Below are 19,729 nucleotides of genomic sequence, written 5' to 3'. Positions count from 1 at the left end.
TTCCGACACTTATACCCGGGTGAAGAAGAAACGTCTCCGATTGCAAAGCTGTGACCCCAAGTGTCCTTGGTTATCGGGTATACGGTACCCGTCGGGTATCTGTTACCCGACCGATGCCCGATGGGTACAGGGATGAGCAAGAATCTATACCTAAGACAGTTAACGGGGACGGAGACGGGATGAATTCTCCGTAACAGGAAAGAGAACATTCCGGCGATACCCGACGAGTACATTCTCATTGCAATCCTTAACTTTTCCAGAGCTTTTGTCATCCACGCCACTGTCCACTCTGCCCACTCTGCAGCTTTACTCCCTCTGGTTCTACTCTCCAACGCGGGCTTCGTGCTATGAGGCAACTCCAACCAATCTCTCAAAATTTGACTTCCTACTCTCACAAATGAGAATCCCTCGTTCAGATTTTATCCCTCATTTCTCTCTGTCTTTCAACCGAACTCTCATTCCAGCCTCCCTAATTTCTCTCACCTATATTTTATACATAACTTCTAACTATCAAGTCCAGTATTTTATATCTAAACCGTGTTAGTATTATTGGAATGGATATTTGTTAACAACAATTTTTTACGGCTAAATATTGGAGGAATTATTTTCTCAAATAATTTGCAACTATTATTTTTTCTCTCCTCACGCCACTCTCACAGTTCCCTCACAACACTCCACGCTACTACGGGTGGGGCAAGGTGGGCTGGTTGGGAGCAGCGGCAAAACTTGATTAAATAATGCCAAAGCTTGCAGGGCTGGTTTGGAGCAGTGGCGGCTGCGCGTACATGTGTGGCAGCGGCAAGATGGGGCTGCACTCGGGCGCGCCAACGAGCTGCCCCCCCCCCCCCCCCCCCCCGCGGAACGAGCGCGTGTAGGAGATCGGAGCGTGGCCGGCGCGGCCAGATCCACAACGCACTGGTTCTTCTCCATCACTCTCTCAATGAATACAGTTCACCCATTGCCCTTGAGCGAGCGCGAGCAGGGATGAAGGCCACAGGTAGAACAAGGAAGCGGGGCGAGCGCACCTGGACGGAAAACTCAGCGGCGACGCGGGAACTAGGCCGTTGGTCTCCCAAGCGGATGAGGGATCGGTTGAGAGTCTCCCACATCTAGGAGATGAGGAGAGAGAAATAGGAGACCCTCATCCATCGAGGTTTAGATGAGGGATTGGTTGGGGACAAATTTTTGTGTTTGAACCTAAAAAATAAGGTAGGAGTTGAGATGGGGGGCTGGTTGGAGTTGGTCTGTTCGTTCGGTCGTAAACGATCGTAAATTTCCGACCAGAACAATATTTTTCTCTCACACTAAATCAGTCAGCAGTAATAATCCACGATCATATACGATCGTTTCAGCCCCAGCCGAACCGGCGTTCCGACGTGGAGGCTGGGGCAGCTGTTTGCGTTGGGCACGGCCTAAGACCAGCAGTCTGTTTGTTGGCTGATTCATATCGTTGCTGATTTATGAAAAAATACTGCGGACTAATTTAATAAAAGAAAAATATTATTCTAAATAAAAATTTACGATCGTTTACGACGAGCAACAGCCAAACCGAAGGGGCTGCAGATCTTCCGATCGGCAGAGCAGCAGAAGGGCCCGATGAGTTTCCATTACTTTTTCTTCTGTCAGCCACGTTTCTCAATGGTCGCTTGTCAACTGAGAAAAGGAATTAAAAAAAACATATTAAAGGAAGGCATAACCGCACCTGCATTTACTTGAGCTTGTTTAGTTGACGAATTTTTTTTTTGAGAAATAGTACTATAGCACTTTCGTTGTTATTTGACAATTAATATCTAATTATAATCTAATTAGACTTAAAAGATTCGTCTCGTGAATTTCGTCTAAACTGTGTAATTAGTTTTATTTTTTATTTATATTTAACGCTTCATACATGTATCCAAAGATTCGATGTGACGAGGAATCTTGAAAAATTTTGCAAAACTTTGGAAACTAAAGAGGCACTTGATGTACTCATTTGCAACTCTGAACATGTTCCAGGCTATGTCTCAAACTACCATTGCGTGTTCCTGGACGGTGTTTTGTTGTCTCTCCTAAATTTTAGTCGCTATTCTATCTAATGTTTGGGCATATGCATAGAGTATTAAATATAGATTAATTACAAAAATAATTACATAGTTTGCGACTAATTTGCGAGACGAATCTTTTAAGACTAATTAGTCCATGATTTGACAATGTGGTGCTACAGTATCATGTGCTAATGACGGATTAATTAGGCTTAAAGATTTGTCTCGTGGAGCACTGACAGATTATGTAATTTATTTTTTTATTAGTATCCGAACACCCCATATAACATCCTCCCGATCCAAACACCACCTTAATAAAGAGAACTGAACTGAGTATACCTTGACAAGTGGCGATACAACTCGTCCCAATTGCTTGTCCAGAATAGCTTATTAGCTTTCTAAATGAAAAGGAGACCGAAATTTAAGAGTGTACATGAATCGTGATACAAACTCGAACTCGTCCGTCTGTCCTAGCTGCTAGGCCTGCCTCAGATGGACAAAGGACCAATTCACAAGTGAAATTAGCACTGGAAGCAAACATGTGGCCACTCAGAGTGAAAATTTTGTCCTTTCATCGAATCAATCGTGCACAGCAGGAGGAACATCTAGGACGCATACACTCGTATGACATTGCTACAGGGAGTACCTGAAATCTGTCGTAACAAAAGTGTACAGATTTTCCCTTCCCCATCCGGTACAAGCCACTCACAAACAACACCTGCATAGTAATCTGCTCTTGAAGAACGCGATGATCGACGCAAAATCCAGGCCCAAATGGACGAACAGCTCAGACCTGAGATGGGCGTTCCTTCCTCCAAATCCTCTAGTCCACTTCTGTGAACACAGGAGCACGACCAAGGTACCTGAAACTAATGCACGGAGGAAGGAAATTAATCCTTCGTGCGTAGCAGAAGGTGCGCCGATCAAGCGCTTGACGAGTGGAAGATGTGCAGCAGCGACGTGTACGTTCCGAACACGGCGAGCGAGAGGCCGATCACGACCAGCAGGACATCGGATACCACTCCGGGCCATTCCATCTCGGTGCCGAACACCTTGAGGTGGAACGTGGCCGGCAGCACGAACCCGAGGAGGACGCAGACGCTGCTCCCGACGAGCGCCAGGAAGTCCGTGAAGTTGGGCACGTACATGGCGGTGAGTCCGACGACGATGACCAGCAGCCACCTGAGCCACCAGCAGTAGCGCTTTCCGTGGAGCAGGCGCTCGGCGACCTCGTACACGGGGTTCATCATCACCGGCATCGTGAAGAACAGGTTGATGCAGAGCCCCAGCTGCACGGCGGCCGACAGCCACCCGGCGCCGAGGTTGGTGGTGATGATGTCCCGCGTGGCGTCGCCGAACGCGACGTAGCCCATCACGCCGAACAGCCCGTACATGACGGCGATGAACGCCATGGACAGCCCGAGCGTGACGCCGAACTTCCTCTTGTTCGCCGCCTCCGCCTCCAGCGGCAGCACCATGCCGACGCCCTCGAACGCGTACACGGAGACGCCGAGCCCGTAGAGAAGAGCGGCAGGCCCACCGAAGGCGGCCACGGGCACGGGCTTGGCGAGCCAGGCGGCGACCTCCTGGCCAAGGACTACGCCCATGGCGCCGAGGTCGACGACGTCGGCGAAGATGCTGAGCGGCGCGAGCAGCGTGAGCGTCTTGATGGAATTGAGCCCGAGCTGGAACGGCAGCATCGCCCAGATGACGAGCGCCTTGGGGGAGAGGAGCGCGGAGGAGGACGGCGCGGTGATCGGGTAGAGGTGCGCCATGGTGTTGGAGATGAAGATGAGGTACCCGACGCAGAAGCTGACTTGGCTGAGCACCAGCATGACGTCCACGGCGAACCGCCCGTGCGCGCCGAACACGGCGTCCCCGAGGTCCCCGAACGAGGCGATCTTAGGGTGCTCGTCGGCGAGGCGGCGGCGGCACGCGACAAGCAGCATCATGCAGTAGAAGGTGAGCGCGGCGACGGAAAAGAGCAGCAGCGTGCCCGCCGCCCACCCGGTGTGCGAGAAGGTGTACGGCAGCCCCAGCACGCCGGCGCCGACCACCGCGATGAAGACGTTGGCGAACGTCTTGGGCTGCGACGACAGGCCAGCCTCGCGGCTCCCGCTGCCGTGGCGCGGCAGCAGCGGCGCGGGGTCCAGCCGCGACGACGAGGAGCTCGCCCCGTTATCCCCCATTCCGAATCCCATGGTGAACCGCGGCCCCCAAATCAGAAATCTTATTACTGATTGAATGAACAAACAAAAAAAAAAAGAGTAAAGAAAAAAAAAATCAAAACAACAGACAACACAGGCACGCCGATCCGATGAATGAGATCGTCCCCCCTCCTCCTCTTCTCCGGCCGCCGTGCGCTAGAGAGATCAGGCGATCTCGCGACGGGGGAAATCGAGGAGAGAACCGGTGCGACGAGGAGGAAACGGATGGGAGGGTCTGCCGTGCTGCTGCGTCGGGGGAACATCGCATGGCACGCGTGGCCGGCCTATTTTGTAGAGCGCGTGTCTGCCATTCCGGGGGAAAATATCGTGGACCTGGTCCATGGGCGTGCTGGACTTTCTGCGTGAATCGGGTCCACGTAGAGACGTGTCTCGGTGTATAGCTGGTGCGCAGCATGGCTCTGCTGCGGTTGCGTTTTCTCCTCCCATTTTCCCAAGATTTTTGTGGCAAGTAAATTCAACCAGTTTCTTCATCAACGAGAGAAAAAGTGAGTAGTCACACTCACGCTGCGCATGCACTTTTCTTACCTTTTTTAGATATTTTTTCCGCTAAAATTAGTTAGTTCTCTAAACACACCGAAACCAAAATGCTGGTGAAGTAATCCAAATCACCGTTTCATATCCAAATCCATGCCATTTTTCACTACGCTCATCGTTCGTTGCGTGCACCAGGTGTGAATGCGTAGTTGTTTAATCGGCGCGTCTAGGGCCACGTTCGTTCGTTGATTTATTGTGAGAGAAAAATATTATACCATAACTAATAAGTTTCTGGGTCCAGGTCAGCAGGTGAACGCATACGACAATTGTTGTGTTTGTTTTTTTATTTTTTTTGGTAATCATCACTAATCAGCTCGCGTCTCCACCTGTGGATCAAGCCATATGATACTCAAAGGACAGAGCTGTGAATTCCTGTCAACTGTCATGGTATAGGAACTCTTCACGTGATCATTCTAACATTGCAGCCAGATATTCCCCTCCCCCCCCCCTTTTTTTTAGAACCATTTGCGGTGATATTAGAAATGCTGAACTGTTGAGTTTTACTGGCTTACTGCTAGCAGAATATAGCAGGACCATTTGACTGCAAGCTCTAGTAGATCGCTAGGGAGTAGGGAAAATATCTCGCGCCTTCCTCCCACTCCCAGAGAGAGTTAACACGGAAATGAGATATTTCCACAACCACAACATACGTGTACGACTGATATTTCACGCCCATGGCACTGGGCCGCTGCTTGCCCTTTTCTAAACACATCAAAGGCAACAGCAAGCATTCCAATCCCCAACTCCACCCTCCGAGTCCAAGGGGGGCTAATCTTTATGCTCGTCCTGTTTGTCGCAACTCGCAAATTATCATTTCATCTTGTTCGGTTAATGCCCCGTGCCTAGCTACTACCGTCGATGACGACCGGATTTGTGGTGTCCGCCTGTCCGGTTGCCTCACACCCGCCGAGACTGGACTGGATCCCCTGGCTCCACAAGTCCACATGCGAGTTCCAGGCGAGTCCTCCCATCTCCCATGCATGCATGTCGGCTCTCTCTTCCTCTAGGCTACGCTCGCTGACTGGTGCTAGCTGTGGTTGGTTATCTAATCTCAAGTTGGACACGGGAAAAGATTATTGTCAGCACGGGTGACGCCTCTGAGAGCAACGTTGATGCAACAAAGCACTCCCAACGTGCATGTGGTGGTTCGCCCGTAGTTATCCGCATAAGATCATGGCATATCATGACAACTGACACGGTAGCAGTGGCGAAGTTCGCCTTCTTTTGACTTTGGAGTGTGATTATCATTTACCATTACGGTAGCAATAGCGAAGTGCATCGCTGTAGTAAATTACTCGAAGCTTAGCGTTTATAGTCAAATCTGTATAGCAAATAATATTAGTTACAAGAGATCTCTCGGAATAGAGGATATAGAAGTGCATTGCTGTAGTAAATTACTCAGAGCTTAGCCTTTATAGTTAAACTAGTGATTGGCGCGCGCCCATGCGCGCATAGAGACGCTTCATTCGTTTTGTTTTTCTGCAAAACATGAGAATGTAAACGATGTGTATCAAGTGTTGTGACCAGGTTTATAGAGAAACCAACAATAAGAGTAGGGCCATTTTCTAGCACAAGCAACAAAAACATCAGGGGCAAACCATTAGCCACCACAACATCGATGGTGAATGCCAATTGGTTCACAGAAGTTCATATGCCAATTGGTTCACAGAAGTTCATATGCTATCAAGCTCATCTATTACATGGATAAATGTGGATATTACAACAATTGTTTGGCAAGTCTATATCCGATTTTTTATCACAGAGGACGTCTGCTTCTGTCTAGAATCGAGGAAGCTTAGCCTGTTCGCTTGAACTTATCAGCCGTATCGTTTTAGCAAAATAACAGTGTTTTTCTCTCGCAACGAATCAGCATCAGCATCAGCCGTTTTCCTAACCAGCCGAACAGGGCAAGTCAGGGTTCTCTGTGCCTCAGCCTCCAACACCCATGTAAACTTTAATTGGACTTGGATAGTGGACAACCATTGCCCGGCCACTGCCCTGACCTACGACACTACCTCATCTAGCTTCTCGCCAAGCTGGCTAGCTACACACCTGAATCGGAGATTGGAATCACCAAACTTGCCTAGATCATCAGACAACCATTGGATTAATATCACAGTTCACTCAAACCTGATAAATTTTGGTATAAGTAACATAGGTGAGCTCATGCTCACCATCTCATCCATTCATTTATAGAGACAGGATTAGTCCAAAAACGATCACAGGCCAAGCATCCTGTAATATATGCAAGTTCAGTACATCATGTTTGTATAATGGAATATTGAAATATTTTCATTTGTAAAATGATAGTCTAGGGGTGTAACGTCACACAGCTAGCATGAATTTAACAAAGTAAATTTAGCATTTTTATCCAACTATTCATAGTTTCTTCAGAACACTTTTTACCATAACTAAAATCTGCCTTTTCAGAACATTTTTGCTCTGATAGCATTCCAAATGCTTCATAATTCAGGAAATGTTAACTTTGAGCTAGAAACCTGATGTACAGAAAGCAAAATAAAAAATGGATCGGAGCAAAAGCTGAAAGATCAAACATCAGAGCATTAACATTACTGTATTCTGTAAGTGCATAGCTAATTGTCAACTCTAGAATATGGCAAGTCAGAATACTATTGAGCAACACTGTTTTAGTTTGCTGCCATACAAGCATAGATGTGTGTACATTTTTCCACATAATTATTAGGAGACATGTCCAGGAAGTATCAAAGCAAAACTAACACATGTATCTCCATCTCATCTGATTAGGAATTAGCAAAGCTCGCCCAGTTCAGTAAACAGACGGAAGTAAAAGTGATTGCATCAAAAGTATTATTAAAATTCACCACAATGAGGTACATAGGTGTAACCGTATTGAATGGCGATTCTGAGATGCAACGCAACTAATTTTCCAAGTACATAAAGCAGCGGAGTTCAAATACTAATGAACGTCTTATTCTATACGTACATGTATTAATCTAGACATAAAAGATTTTTTTATATGGTAGGAACGCAGTACTATGTTAATATCTAAGAATCCATTTGTAGTGAGCCAAATATAATTAGAAGTATAGAGAAGAGAATAGAGGAAGAAAGAACACTGCTCTATCTGGTCACCTAACTGAAGAGGCAACCAGCATAATTTCCGCTCTTAGCCTTGGAAAAAAACACTTGCTATCACAACTCTAAATCAGGTAAGAACAACAATTCAATTCATGCAGACTTACCAAGGGTTCTTGTTTTTGTGACACAAACCATCTTATTTCTCGAGTGTGTGGATCGCTGAACTCTAAACCTGGTTAGGGCTCTTTTGTTTTTTTCTATGTTGTAGATCAACACAATGTAAAATCAAACACATTTTTGTTCAGACACACAAATCACTACATGAATGACCTAGATGCATAAACCGCAATCTGCAATTTCAGAGGAATCCAAGCTGGATGAAGCAAGAAGCATCCGTGCATCTGTGTTGGTACAAAAGAAAGCACCTAAAAAATGTGAACACCAAATCAACCAAACAAGAGACAATCCATCACTAATCTCAGTGGAAGTGTGGAACCTCGACCTGCGCATGCCCAAATCCTAACCATGAAACCAGGGAAATTCTATGGCAAATCACGGTGGAGAGAACATCGCTACACTGGCCGAGGCGCTATGAATAGCAAGGAAGGGGAGAAGGTTTTTAGGGGTGTGAAAAGCATGGAAGGGGAGTAGGTTTTCAGGGGTGGCGAGATGGGGGTGGAGATGGAGGTGGAGTGGCGTCGGAATAGAAACCATGACATCATCGAGCTCAACAGGATAATAGCAAGAGAGAAAAAAACTAAGAAGAAAAAAGAACCTTTGGACACATCAGACCAACCGGAGGCGGAAGCGAGGGTACCTATCAAGATTGGAAGATGGCCGAGCACACCGGAGCCACCTCCTCCTCCATCTTGGTGCTTCACAACACCATTGTCGTCATCGTCGTGGCCCCGCACGCTGGATCTAGTAGGCACTGCTTCTAGGAGGGGCGGGTTGACACGCATCCGCCATGTCCTTGGCCAGAGCACCGCCTCTGCTCCCGTTATGCCTACTGCCGAGCCTGAGGGGGCCCTCCTGGCAGGCAGTGGCGATGATGATGACCTAGAGCCAGCAAGCCGCCATCGCTGCCGGGTTCTACATAGGCTAGGGAATCGTTGGAGGGGCCCCGGCGAGTTGCAGCCGGACCCTTGCCCCCTTCCTCTTCTACCGCCACATCTATTCGTGCTGACAGATCTTAGCTTCACCAGAGTTAGAAAGTGTGAGGGCGAGAGAGACATAGGAGAGGAGAGATGGCAGTCTACCTTGTCGGGCCGACATGCCGCCGCGTTGCGCCATCCGTCCACACCGCCAGGTCCGCTGCGCTACCAGCTCAGGGCCTCCGCATGTGGACCCGCCTTTGCTGAGGCCTGAATCTTCCGCGTGTGGACATGTCTCCGGTCTAGATCGTCCCCCACCGACAGCACCACTGATCCGGCGTCGTCCTAACCTCCTCACCTACAGGCACCACGCGGAGGGCCACGTGGAGAAGCAGGCTACTAGTGAGCCGCAGCAGAGAGGTGGGAAAACGAATGGAAAAATGAGGACGGGGAGAGGCCGGGCGGCTCACCTGGCGCAGTCGGTAGGACGGTAGGGAAGACGGAACAGAGGGTCGCGCGGTGTCTTTATCCACACCGCGTCTAGTTTCCTACGGAGGAGCAGCCCCCAGCCACCAAGCGACGCTGAGTAGCGGGCCCTCCGTCGCCTGGCACGTGTGGGACTATTGTAACACCCATGGTGGTGTTACGAACTTATTTAGCATATAGGTTAAGGCCTAGGAGAAAATAGCAAAATAAGTTCTCGAGTTTTAAAAAAATTAAAACACACACGAAATGATAAACAAACCCTGTGCAACTCACTTTTATGGTTGAGAGAAATCAAATAAATATCTAAGTTAATTTACTAATGAAAATCCTAATAAAAAGAATAAAATAAGTAGTTTTAATTGTTTGGTACGAAAAAAAATTCTATAAACAAGAATAAAATATAACTCATGTATAGTGCTTATGTAAAGATGATGAGCAAGTGGTGTAGATGAAAATGCAACTTTAATTTTTGAAAAATAAATGTGTTAACTAATGTTCTTGTAAGCTCAAAAAAATCAAATTGAAGATTAAAATAAACCTTTTCGTTAAGTCGACAAAGATCTGAACTTATGTTAAAGTACTATTTTTGGCGAGTTATATTGGGCAAAATTATTAAATAGTACTTAAATATTTTGTTCCTATGGTTTAGTATAAAATATGGACTATTGCATGAAGTACTTGTTGGTTGGAGTTAATAAAGATTAGGCCTTTTAAAAATTATGCCAAAAGTGTTCATGGTTGTTTAGTTTAAACTGAACTCTTATCTTTTCTAACTCTGAAAGGGTCGTAGACAATGCCATTTTGGCGTTTAAATTCTAACTAAAATGTTTAAACACTAGCTTTATATTCTTGTATTGTTGGTTGCTTCTAAGTAAGCTCTTGGGTATGGGGTAGGTCGTAGTTGCGTTGGGTGTCGCGTTGCTCTCTTAAAAATTCCCCATCTTCGTTGGAACGTGCTGCAACCATGTTGTTGACGCTCTATTCGTGAACCGGCGTTCGACGCAACGAACTTATCTTGGCGTATCCTTATCTTTCTCTCCAGTAATCCTCTAGACGTGTGAGTTGCTCCGCTAGCTAGTCGATAGTACCGACTTTGGGTTCAGGGAATTGGTTGAACCTTAGTCGAGTTAATCAGCAGCCCTTACTTTGCTTTAAAATCCATGCACGTCACCGCTCATCATTGCTCAGCTGGTGTCTGCAGTCACCACCTACGCACGCTACCGCTGTTTGACCATTCTTGGCCTTGGTCATGCCCCATGGCCGGCTTTGCTGGCCGCCGACCGCGCATCAGGCTGGGGTTGGCCACGGTCGCCTCCACGGGCTAGGACTAAGCTATAGGGCTACTGCTGCGTGGCCATCGCGTGCGCTCTATCGGCTAGGCCGTGCGTGGGCCTAGCCAATGCCACGGCAGTCTCCGTATGGCTAACATGGCGCCCGTCTCGACCACTCGATCCACCTACCATCGAGTCACTGCCCGCATCCACTGTCCCATCACGCTACTGCCCTTGACGCGGTGTTGCTGCCCTCCCCTCATGACCACCTATTGCGCGATCGCTGTTCCGCTGCTGCCGTCCGTGCCCTGCCAAGACCGAGCCGTCCCATTCAAGCACTCCACGATGCTCTCTCTCTAAGTCTCCCTCGTGCGGACACCCCCACTTCTGTGTTGTAGCCCTTGCTGATGTTGGTCGAGCCTCGAGAGCCACTACCTTCATGCCATGGCCACCGATGGAACTGCACTGCTGCGCGAGTTAAATCCGCACTGCACGTGACATCGCATCTCGATTCAATGCTCCCGTAGCTAGACATGGAAGCCACCTAGCCGCCTGACCCCATCACGCTGTGAGTTGAGCCCGGCCAAGCCTTAATTTGGTTATTTTTGTAAGTGCAATCAAGCCCTAATGTGGGTTTTGGAGTTGATGACCACCTAATTAGAGAACTAATGAGATTTATTAAGATGACAAGTAGGGAATTCATTATAGAGAATGTCACATGGAAAGGAGGAGCCTCTAATTACAAATAAGGACGACATCGCGCTCAAAGGAGTTTTGAATTCTTTTGTCTTTTGAAATTAAGTATGAAAAAAGCCGTACTATAAAGGGAGACACTACAACTGGTTAAAAGTGTGCAACCAAATGCTCAATCTTTACACAAAATATCCTCACATCTCATCCAAGATAGCCAACTTAACAACTTCTTCACCCTTGCTGTGTTGCTGGGTGCAGCAGTGTCACACTTAGGGCAGCACTGCCGCACTTAAGTAACCATTGGGAGGCAGGTGGTATTTATACTTTTTCCTATCCTCCATAACGTCTCTCTCTTCTTCCCCAATGGTTCAAACTGATGAAAATCAATAGGTGCTCATCTCCACTCTCTCCTCCATTGGTGCCCTTCAAGCTCTCAAGCTTTCCCTTTGACTTCCCATCAATCCTTGAGAGAAAAAGATGTCAAAAGTGATTAGAGAGCAGCTCCACTGATTCCCAAAGCCTAAAGAGCATTTAGTTCATGTTTTAGCCGGTGGTTGTGTTTGTTACTCTTGGAGCTTACCTCCTAGCCAGCAAGAGCGTCGCCTAGTGAGCTTGCCAAGTTTGTGGCAGCCCTGGGATATTTGTAACCACCTCTTGCAGCGAGTAAAATCACCCCTCATCTCAAGAGTTCACTCTCTTGACTTGAGAATGAGGTAGGGTTGCAAAGCCCTAAGTCTTAGTGGTATATCTCAACAACGTGGACTTAGGCAAGCCTTGGTGGCGAGCTGAACCACGGGATAAATCATTGTGTTATCTTGTTCTTGTGTTGCTACACTTGTGTTATTGTTGTTGTTGAGGTGATTTCTAGGGTTTAAGACCGATCTACTTGTGTGTGGTGTTCTCTCCACTTTTAGCTGTTGATCTATGATCTACTACCCTGTAGGAAGCTAAGAAATTTACCCGATCTAAATTTCGTTGGGTAGATTTTGAACTGTGAACTAATCTCTCCTACAGGTCCGGCAGTGCCGCGCTCACAGAGCGATAGTGCCATGGGTGAATTTGACTTCAGTTTGAGTTGAATTTTTATAGGCCTATTCACCCCCTCTATGTGTACCAGAGATCCTATAAGTGGTATCAGAGCATGTTACCTCATGTGCGCTTCACCACATGAGGTATGGAGCCTAGGGGAGGATTCGGTGTTGTGAAGCCCATCAACATCGATCTAGAGGATGTTGGGCTGCATGACACCGGCAGCAGTGAGCTTAGCGCCTCTACAGCGAGTAACTCCACGCTCCCACAGCTAGAGGCAACCAATGCCAAAAAAGCTCAAAATGAAGAAGAAGAAGAAGGGTAGCTAGAAAAGAGAAAAGAGAAGCAAGAGAGAAGAAGAAGGAGCAGCAACGGTTAGAAGAGAAGAAAGCAAGAAAAGAAGAAAGAAGACTCAAGAGAGAAGCTAGAAGAAAAAAAGAGAAGCAATAAAGAAGAAGGAACAAGAAGCAAAAGCCTCCAATACATCTTCAAGTGAGCTATCTAGCAGCTTCAAAGATGGTGATGATGATGAGTCCTACTAAGTGCATAGCAAGAAGGACAAGAAAGAAAAGGGCAAGAAGAATGACGACAACAAATATGCCGCCATATCCTTTAACTATTCTTCTATGTCTATAACTAACCATGATCGTAAGTATTTCATCAATGTGCCCATGGGCAAGTTACCTTATTTTGATGGGACTAACTTTGCCAAGTGCAAGCACTTGATGAGATCCGATCTTATAGGTCTTTATCTTGGCATTTGGAGGTTGTTTGCAATGGATTTGAGCCATCGGTTGATCCCAAGAATCCAACCAAGGAAGAAATGAGAATCATCCATCTCAACGGTCAAGCACTAGTGTGCTACTTAGTGCCTTGGATGGTGATGAGTACAATAGAGTGATTGGTGTGGATGTTGCCAAGCAAATTTGGGATACTTTGCATCTTGTACATGAAGGGGTTGACAAAGTGAGAAAGGCAAGAATTGATTTATTGATGTCTATGCTCAACCGATTTGTTATCTTAGATGGAGAAGGGACACAAGAGATGTTTGATAGGTTGATGACCATGGTGGGCAAGATTAAGATTAGAGGCTATGGTTGTAATGAGCTAGATGATCATAAAGTTGTCAAGATTGTGTTGGAAGCTTATTCACCAAGAAATGAGACCATAGTAACTCTAATTAGAGACATAAAGAAGTTTCAGTACTTCACACCAAATGATGTACTTAGGAGGATCTTGACTTTTGACATACAAAGAGAAGAAGCAAATAAGAGGAAGAAGCTTAGAGATTGCAAGCAAAGCTAGAAGGCATCAAGATCAACAAGGATGTAGCTCTCAAGGCCAACAAATCAAGCAAGCAAGGCTCTACTAGCAAGTCCAAGACCAACAAGCAAGCTTCAATTAGCAAGCCCAAAGCAATCAAGCAAGTTCAAGAAAGAGTAGAGACTACCTCATCCTCTAGTGAGAGTGAACATGATGATGACCAATATGAGAAAGTGGATGATGTTGCTCTCTTTATGAGGAGGTTTCACAAAGAGTTGAAGAAGCAAGGGTACAAGGTAGTAAAGAGAAAGTTTTCAAACAAGAAGAAAAGGACATGCTACAATTGTGGAAGCACCGATCACTTCATTGCCAAGTGCCCACATGAGATCAAGGAGAACAAGTATAAGAAAGAGAAGAAGGAGGACAAGGCCGACCGGAGAAAGAGCAAAAAAACATGGGAGAAGATCACATTGGGCATGAATGTGATTCATCTATTAGAAGCTCAAGTGAAGAAGATGAGAAAGTTGCAACCATTGCTATCCATGAGCCATCTTCTTCACCAAGACTCTTCACCAACATGTCTGATCATGACTACTACTCCCCTCACATTTATTTTATGGCAAAGGGTGAGAAGGTAAAATCTAAATCCAAGGCCAAAGCTCCTCCACCTCCACCTCTTAGTGATATCTCTAGTAGTGATATTCGTGATAGCTCTAGTGATGATGAATCTAGTGATGAAGAAATTAATAAATTAACTAAGAACTTAGATGGAAAGACCGACCTATTTATCACTAAACTAATGGAGGACTTAGAGAGTGTCCAAGCCGAGATAGAATCTAGAGAGAAAACTCTTATCCAATAAGAGGATCTCTACATTGCTAGCATGGAAGCTCTTGCATTAGAGAGAAGTGATGTGGAATCCTTATGCAAGACCTTGGCTAAAGAACAAGGGGACCATGCTATCACAAAGAAAGAAAATATTGCTCTCAAGAAAAAGTATTGTGACTTAGATGAAAAGCACAAAGAACTTGAGCTGCAATATAACATGCTTTGGGATAGCAACTCACATCCCTCTAATGCAAAGGATGCCTCTACTACCTCCACTACTCAAGGTTGTGGAAAATGTTATAATATTGATTTGAATGTTTATTCCATGAACCTTGCAACATATGGAGGCAATGAGAAAAGAAATTGCTAGACTCATTGAGATCATTGGCAAAGGCTACTTGAGTGGTAAGGCTCAAGTAAGTGACAAGAAGGCAAATGACTCAAAAGTGCCTCAATTCAAGCAAGGGAGACACCCCCTCAATCAAGCATGGGCTTGAGCACACTGCAGGAGCCAAGACAAATCTAAGAGAGATCATAAATGGCTATGAGTGTGTCAAGTTTGAGAGGAAGGAAAGAGGTGGTATAGATCAGCCTGCACAAATAGCGGTAGTGCCACACCATGGCAGTGCCACAGTGAAGGCCGGTTATGCCGCTCCCTACAAAAATGGGAAGGCTACCAATTCTGCTCCTGATCAAACTAAGCCTAAGAAGAAGGTGTCCCAGCAGAAACAAGTTCAGCAGAAGCCAAAGAAATCAGTGTGGGGCACTATGAACAAGTATGCCTACCAACCAAAGTTTCAACCACCTCGACAAAGCTTGACTTCATGTTTTGTTTTATGGAACAACAGCAGTGGAAAAGTGGTTGCTAATTATGTTGGAAAGGAAGCCAACACATATAGGAAATTAGGAATACTTCTATTTGGGGTCCTAAATTTCTTATGACTAACATGCAAGGCCCCAAGTCTAATTGGGGACCTAAAACAAGCAACTAAATCTATTTTGTAGGCATACTCCTCCGGTGGGTCAGGTTGGGTGCTTTATAGTGGATGTACAAATCATATGACCGGAGAAAGGAGTATGTTCTCATTATATACCCTGAAGATGGACTCAAATGAAAATATTCTCTTTGGAGACAACTCTAAGGGGGATGTGATTGGTCTTGATAAAGTTGCTATAACCCTTGAGCATTCAATTACAAATGTTTTACATGTTAATTCGTTAGGTTACAATTTGTTGTCCGTCGCCCAATTATGCGAGATGGGCTTCAATTGTCTCTTTACGGATAAGGGTGTGGAAGTCTTTATAAGGGATGATTTCTCTATTGTCTTTACATATCATTTAAAGAACAAGCTTTACCTAGTTAATTTCAACAAAAGTAAAGCTAATCTTGAGACTTGTTTAGTGGTAAAATCTAGCATGGGGTGGCTTTGGCATCGCCGACTAGCCCATGTTGGGATGAGGAACTTGGCCAAACTTTAAAAGGACGAACACATCCTTGGGCTAACAAATGTCCACTTTGAGAAAGATAGGATATGTTGCGCTTGTCATGCCAGAAATCAAGTTGGTGTACCTCACCCACCAAAGAGCATCATGACCACGACGCAACCATTAGAGCTCATACACATAGATCTCTTTGGACCGGTCGCCTACCTAAGTATTGGGGGTAACAAATATGGTCTTGTTATTATTGATGATTATCCCTGTTTCACTTGGATATTTTTCTTGTTTGATAAATGTCAAGTTAGAGACAAAGTGAAGACTTTTGTTATAAGAGCTCAAAAGGAGTTTGGTCTCCCCATCAAGAAAATGAGAAGCGACAATGGGACCGAATTCAAGAACACCCAAGTTGAGGAGTTTCTTGATGAAGAAGGCATAAAGCATGAGTTCTCAACTTCATACACCCCTCAACAAAAAATAGTGTAGTAGAGAGGAAGAATCGTACACTAATTGACATGGAAAGGACAATGCTAGATGAGTACAAGACGCCGAACCTCTTTTGGTGCGAAGCCGTCAACACCGCTTGCCATGCCATAAACTGCCTCTACCTACACAAGAAGTTGAAGAAAACTTCATATGAGCTTCTAACCGGTAACAAACCAAAGGTGTCCTACTTTAGAGTGTTTGGGTGCAAGTGTTTCATACTTAATAAGAAACCCAAAACCTCTAAGTTTGCACCTAAAGTTATTGATGCAAAAGTGGATCTGCAAACACAAAGGGCTAATACCCAAATCGATATCCAAGGCGTGCCAGTCGATTTGACCTGTTAATCGACAAGGATGAAGATACGAGCACTTTGGTCCTGACAACAGCGATACGCCCGGAAGTCACGGCCAAGAGGTACTCACGTGGAACTCGAGGATCGCCGAAGGTCGCACTGAAGCGATGCAGCTCGCCGAATCAATGAGAACTCGTAAAGAGAAAATAATGCAAATTGACGAAGTCGCCGAAAAGTAAGTAGATGCAAATAGGAGTAAAAATTGGTTTTGATATTGATTGATCCCTTTTTACATTGCCCCTCACTCCATATTTATACCCTGATCTAAAGAAACACAACCAAACACAACTAGGACACCAAGCCCATATCTAAGGAAACACGTGACTCTTACATGAATCATACTCTAACAAATATAGAAAAAGAAATCAACTCCTATCTATTTCCCTGTCCGCCTTAATTATGATGGAAATCTCACTGTCCTTCCTCCCATCGGCATACCCCCTATCTCATCGGCAATAGTCTTCAAGTCTTCCCCCATCAGCATACTCCTTGTTTCATCGGCAGTAGTCCTCAAATCTCCCTTCATCGGCATACTCCCTGTTTCATCGGCAGTAGTCTTCAAATCTCCCTTCATCGGCATACTCCCCGTTTCATCGGCAGTAGTCTTCAAGCCTCCCTTTATCGGCATCACCAGCTATCGGCAACCATCTTTACAAGCTGGCTTTCATCGGCTATCAAAGTATACAGTAACTTTCCCCTTGCCGATTAGCCCACTCCGAACATTTTAACACATGCAAAAAATGGTGTCAACACATGCCCCCCAATTTCGGAGTATAAAACCATTAATGCTCCGAAATTTACTCCAGATTACCGTAACTTATTCTCCAAACCAAAACCCGATCTGTTATCAAATCCAATCAAATCTAATCCTGACTCACGCACTTCAGCAAATATCGCACAATCGCCAACCACTCTTGCCTTGATTATGGTTAAGATACCGAAACAATAACCCATCGGCAAGATCTTAACATGATAACGCTGTCATTTTCAGAATTAAAATATCCTGTACCGATATTTCTCCCAAGTCATGATTACTTGCCATCAACCCATCTGTACAATCCCCTGATCATCGTGCAAACAGTTACCATATCCATCTGAACCACCTCGACCTACATGCGCGCGGCATAGAGATAAGTCCAAAATACCCCTACTCCAAGCGGCTTATAAATAGACTCCTCCGGAACACTTGTCTTCTACCCTCAGACTCCAGTCTTTGATATTTCTCTTTCCGGCGGCGACTCCGACGAACCACTGCACGACCTCAACCAACAAGAAACCTTCTCCAGCGTTACCTCAAGTCTCCGGTTCGTGCCTTCATCTTCTTCAAGATAATGGCAATCAACTTCGACGTCCCCACGGTTCGCTCCTCTTCCATTACCTTTACTTTGATTCCCCTAGTTTTTGCAAATCCATACAGTTGGTGATTTTTTCCTTTCTTTTGTTCTCCGGATCTTTCAAACTTAGGAATTGCGCAACAAATTAGTTATCCCAACCGACCAGCCGCATGTCCAATGCCTAGGACCAATGGGCAACTCAGATCCAACCGATCTGATTAATGCAGAGGTTAACAGAATCCCCTTTAGAGCCCAAAATTTCTCTCTGAATTTATGGAAAGACACATTCCGATCTTGGCCCAAAACCACCAAAGGGTGGAAAGATTGGTACTTAAGGGTTAATAGATCGATGCAAGTATACTGGGCAGAACGGAAATTAGACCAATGCATTAGGCTATCCATTGCCGATATGCAGAAGAATGAATCGATGATGATTGCAGCTGCTTACTTCTGGTCAGACACAACAAACACTTTTATGTTTGGACATGGCCCAGCTACTCCTACACTTGCCGATGTCCACATGCTCACTGGCTTGGATATTTCAACTGCCGATGAAGGCTCCATTTATGGTAGAAAATCTGAATATAGGGTGAATACCCGCAACATCGGCGGTTGGACGGGATACATTCAAGAATACTAGAAGACTGGGACACTTAACCAGAGGGAACATGCCACATTCTTGAATATGTGGTTAGAAAAAATTATTTTCTGTGGTCGATCAGTAGGACCAACCAACGCCTTCCTCCCCGCAGCTGAACTTTTGGCTAATGGCGTAAGGTTTCCTCTTGGCCGATACCTTCTGAGCTCCACTTATCATCTTCTTCATCAAGTGTCTCAGAAACTTCTGCTTGGCGAACCCATCGGCAACCTAGGAGGCCCGTGGTGGTTTATCACCATGTGGCTGAATGCCCATATGCACAAACGCTTGCAATGGGACTTTTTTGCCCAACAATTCCCACGAGAAATTGCTGAAGACCATGTGCTTGGGGATGATGAATCGGCAACACGCTCACCCCTTAATTTTGGTGAAGCCATAATTGTCCTTCCCAGAACAGAGGCCAATGAAGACCAGATCGGCAGATTCTTCCAAAACTTCTACAATGGTCTTTCTTGTGATCATAGGGCCTGGGTACCTTATATTGACGAGGACAACAGATTTCCCCTTCTTTTCAACTTTGCCGATGACACCCTGAATCAGGATAAGGAACTCATGATGGCCATCATTACTCCCAGGGCAATTCCAGTGAATACATTTGGTAGCGGGAAAAACACCAACATTTCATATGAATTTTATAACCCATCGGCAGTATCCCGTCAATTGGCTTTTGGGCAACTGCCAATCAAACTTTGCTTTGCCGATGTGATCAAACCCAGGGAAACAATCACCTGTGGGACAGATTGGAACAAGGTGGTACAACTCCCCCCCGATGCCGATATCACAGATGTTGATATATCCACCTGGACGCCAGTATCCTTCATCACCGAGTCATACAAGCAATGGTGGCGAGAGTGGAAAGAACAACTGTTTTCAACTTCTGCTCACACATATCGGCACATGATCGACCTTGAATATGCCATCCCTGACGACGCAGTAAGTTTCTTCTAACTCCTTT

The 19,729-nt window shown here is 45.7% G+C and overlaps 1 protein-coding gene across 1 annotated transcript; it reads right to left on the bottom strand.

Annotated features, from left to right (window-relative positions):
• Positions 1-2,441: 2,441 nt before the first annotated feature.
• Positions 2,442-4,603, bottom strand: LOC136464087 (amino acid transporter AVT3B-like). The gene has a single exon (XM_066463045.1). It carries the CDS (start codon positions 4,220-4,222, stop codon positions 2,945-2,947), a length of 1,278 nt encoding a protein of 425 aa, XP_066319142.1. The 5' UTR covers positions 4,223-4,603; the 3' UTR covers positions 2,442-2,944.
• Between the last annotated feature and the right edge of the window lie 15,126 nt (positions 4,604-19,729).

Source organism: Miscanthus floridulus, chromosome 7 (genome assembly GCF_019320115.1).
Source record: "Miscanthus floridulus cultivar M001 chromosome 7, ASM1932011v1, whole genome shotgun sequence".
NCBI lineage: Eukaryota > Viridiplantae > Streptophyta > Magnoliopsida > Poales > Poaceae > Miscanthus > Miscanthus floridulus.
Note: the sequence above shows the minus strand (reverse complement) of the source record. Positions and strands in the feature narration are given on the sequence as shown.

Coding starts and splice junctions, on each gene's coding strand:
- LOC136464087 (XM_066463045.1), bottom strand. CDS start 4,222: ATGGGATTCGGAATGGGGGATAACGGGGCGAGCTCCTCGTCGTCGCGG.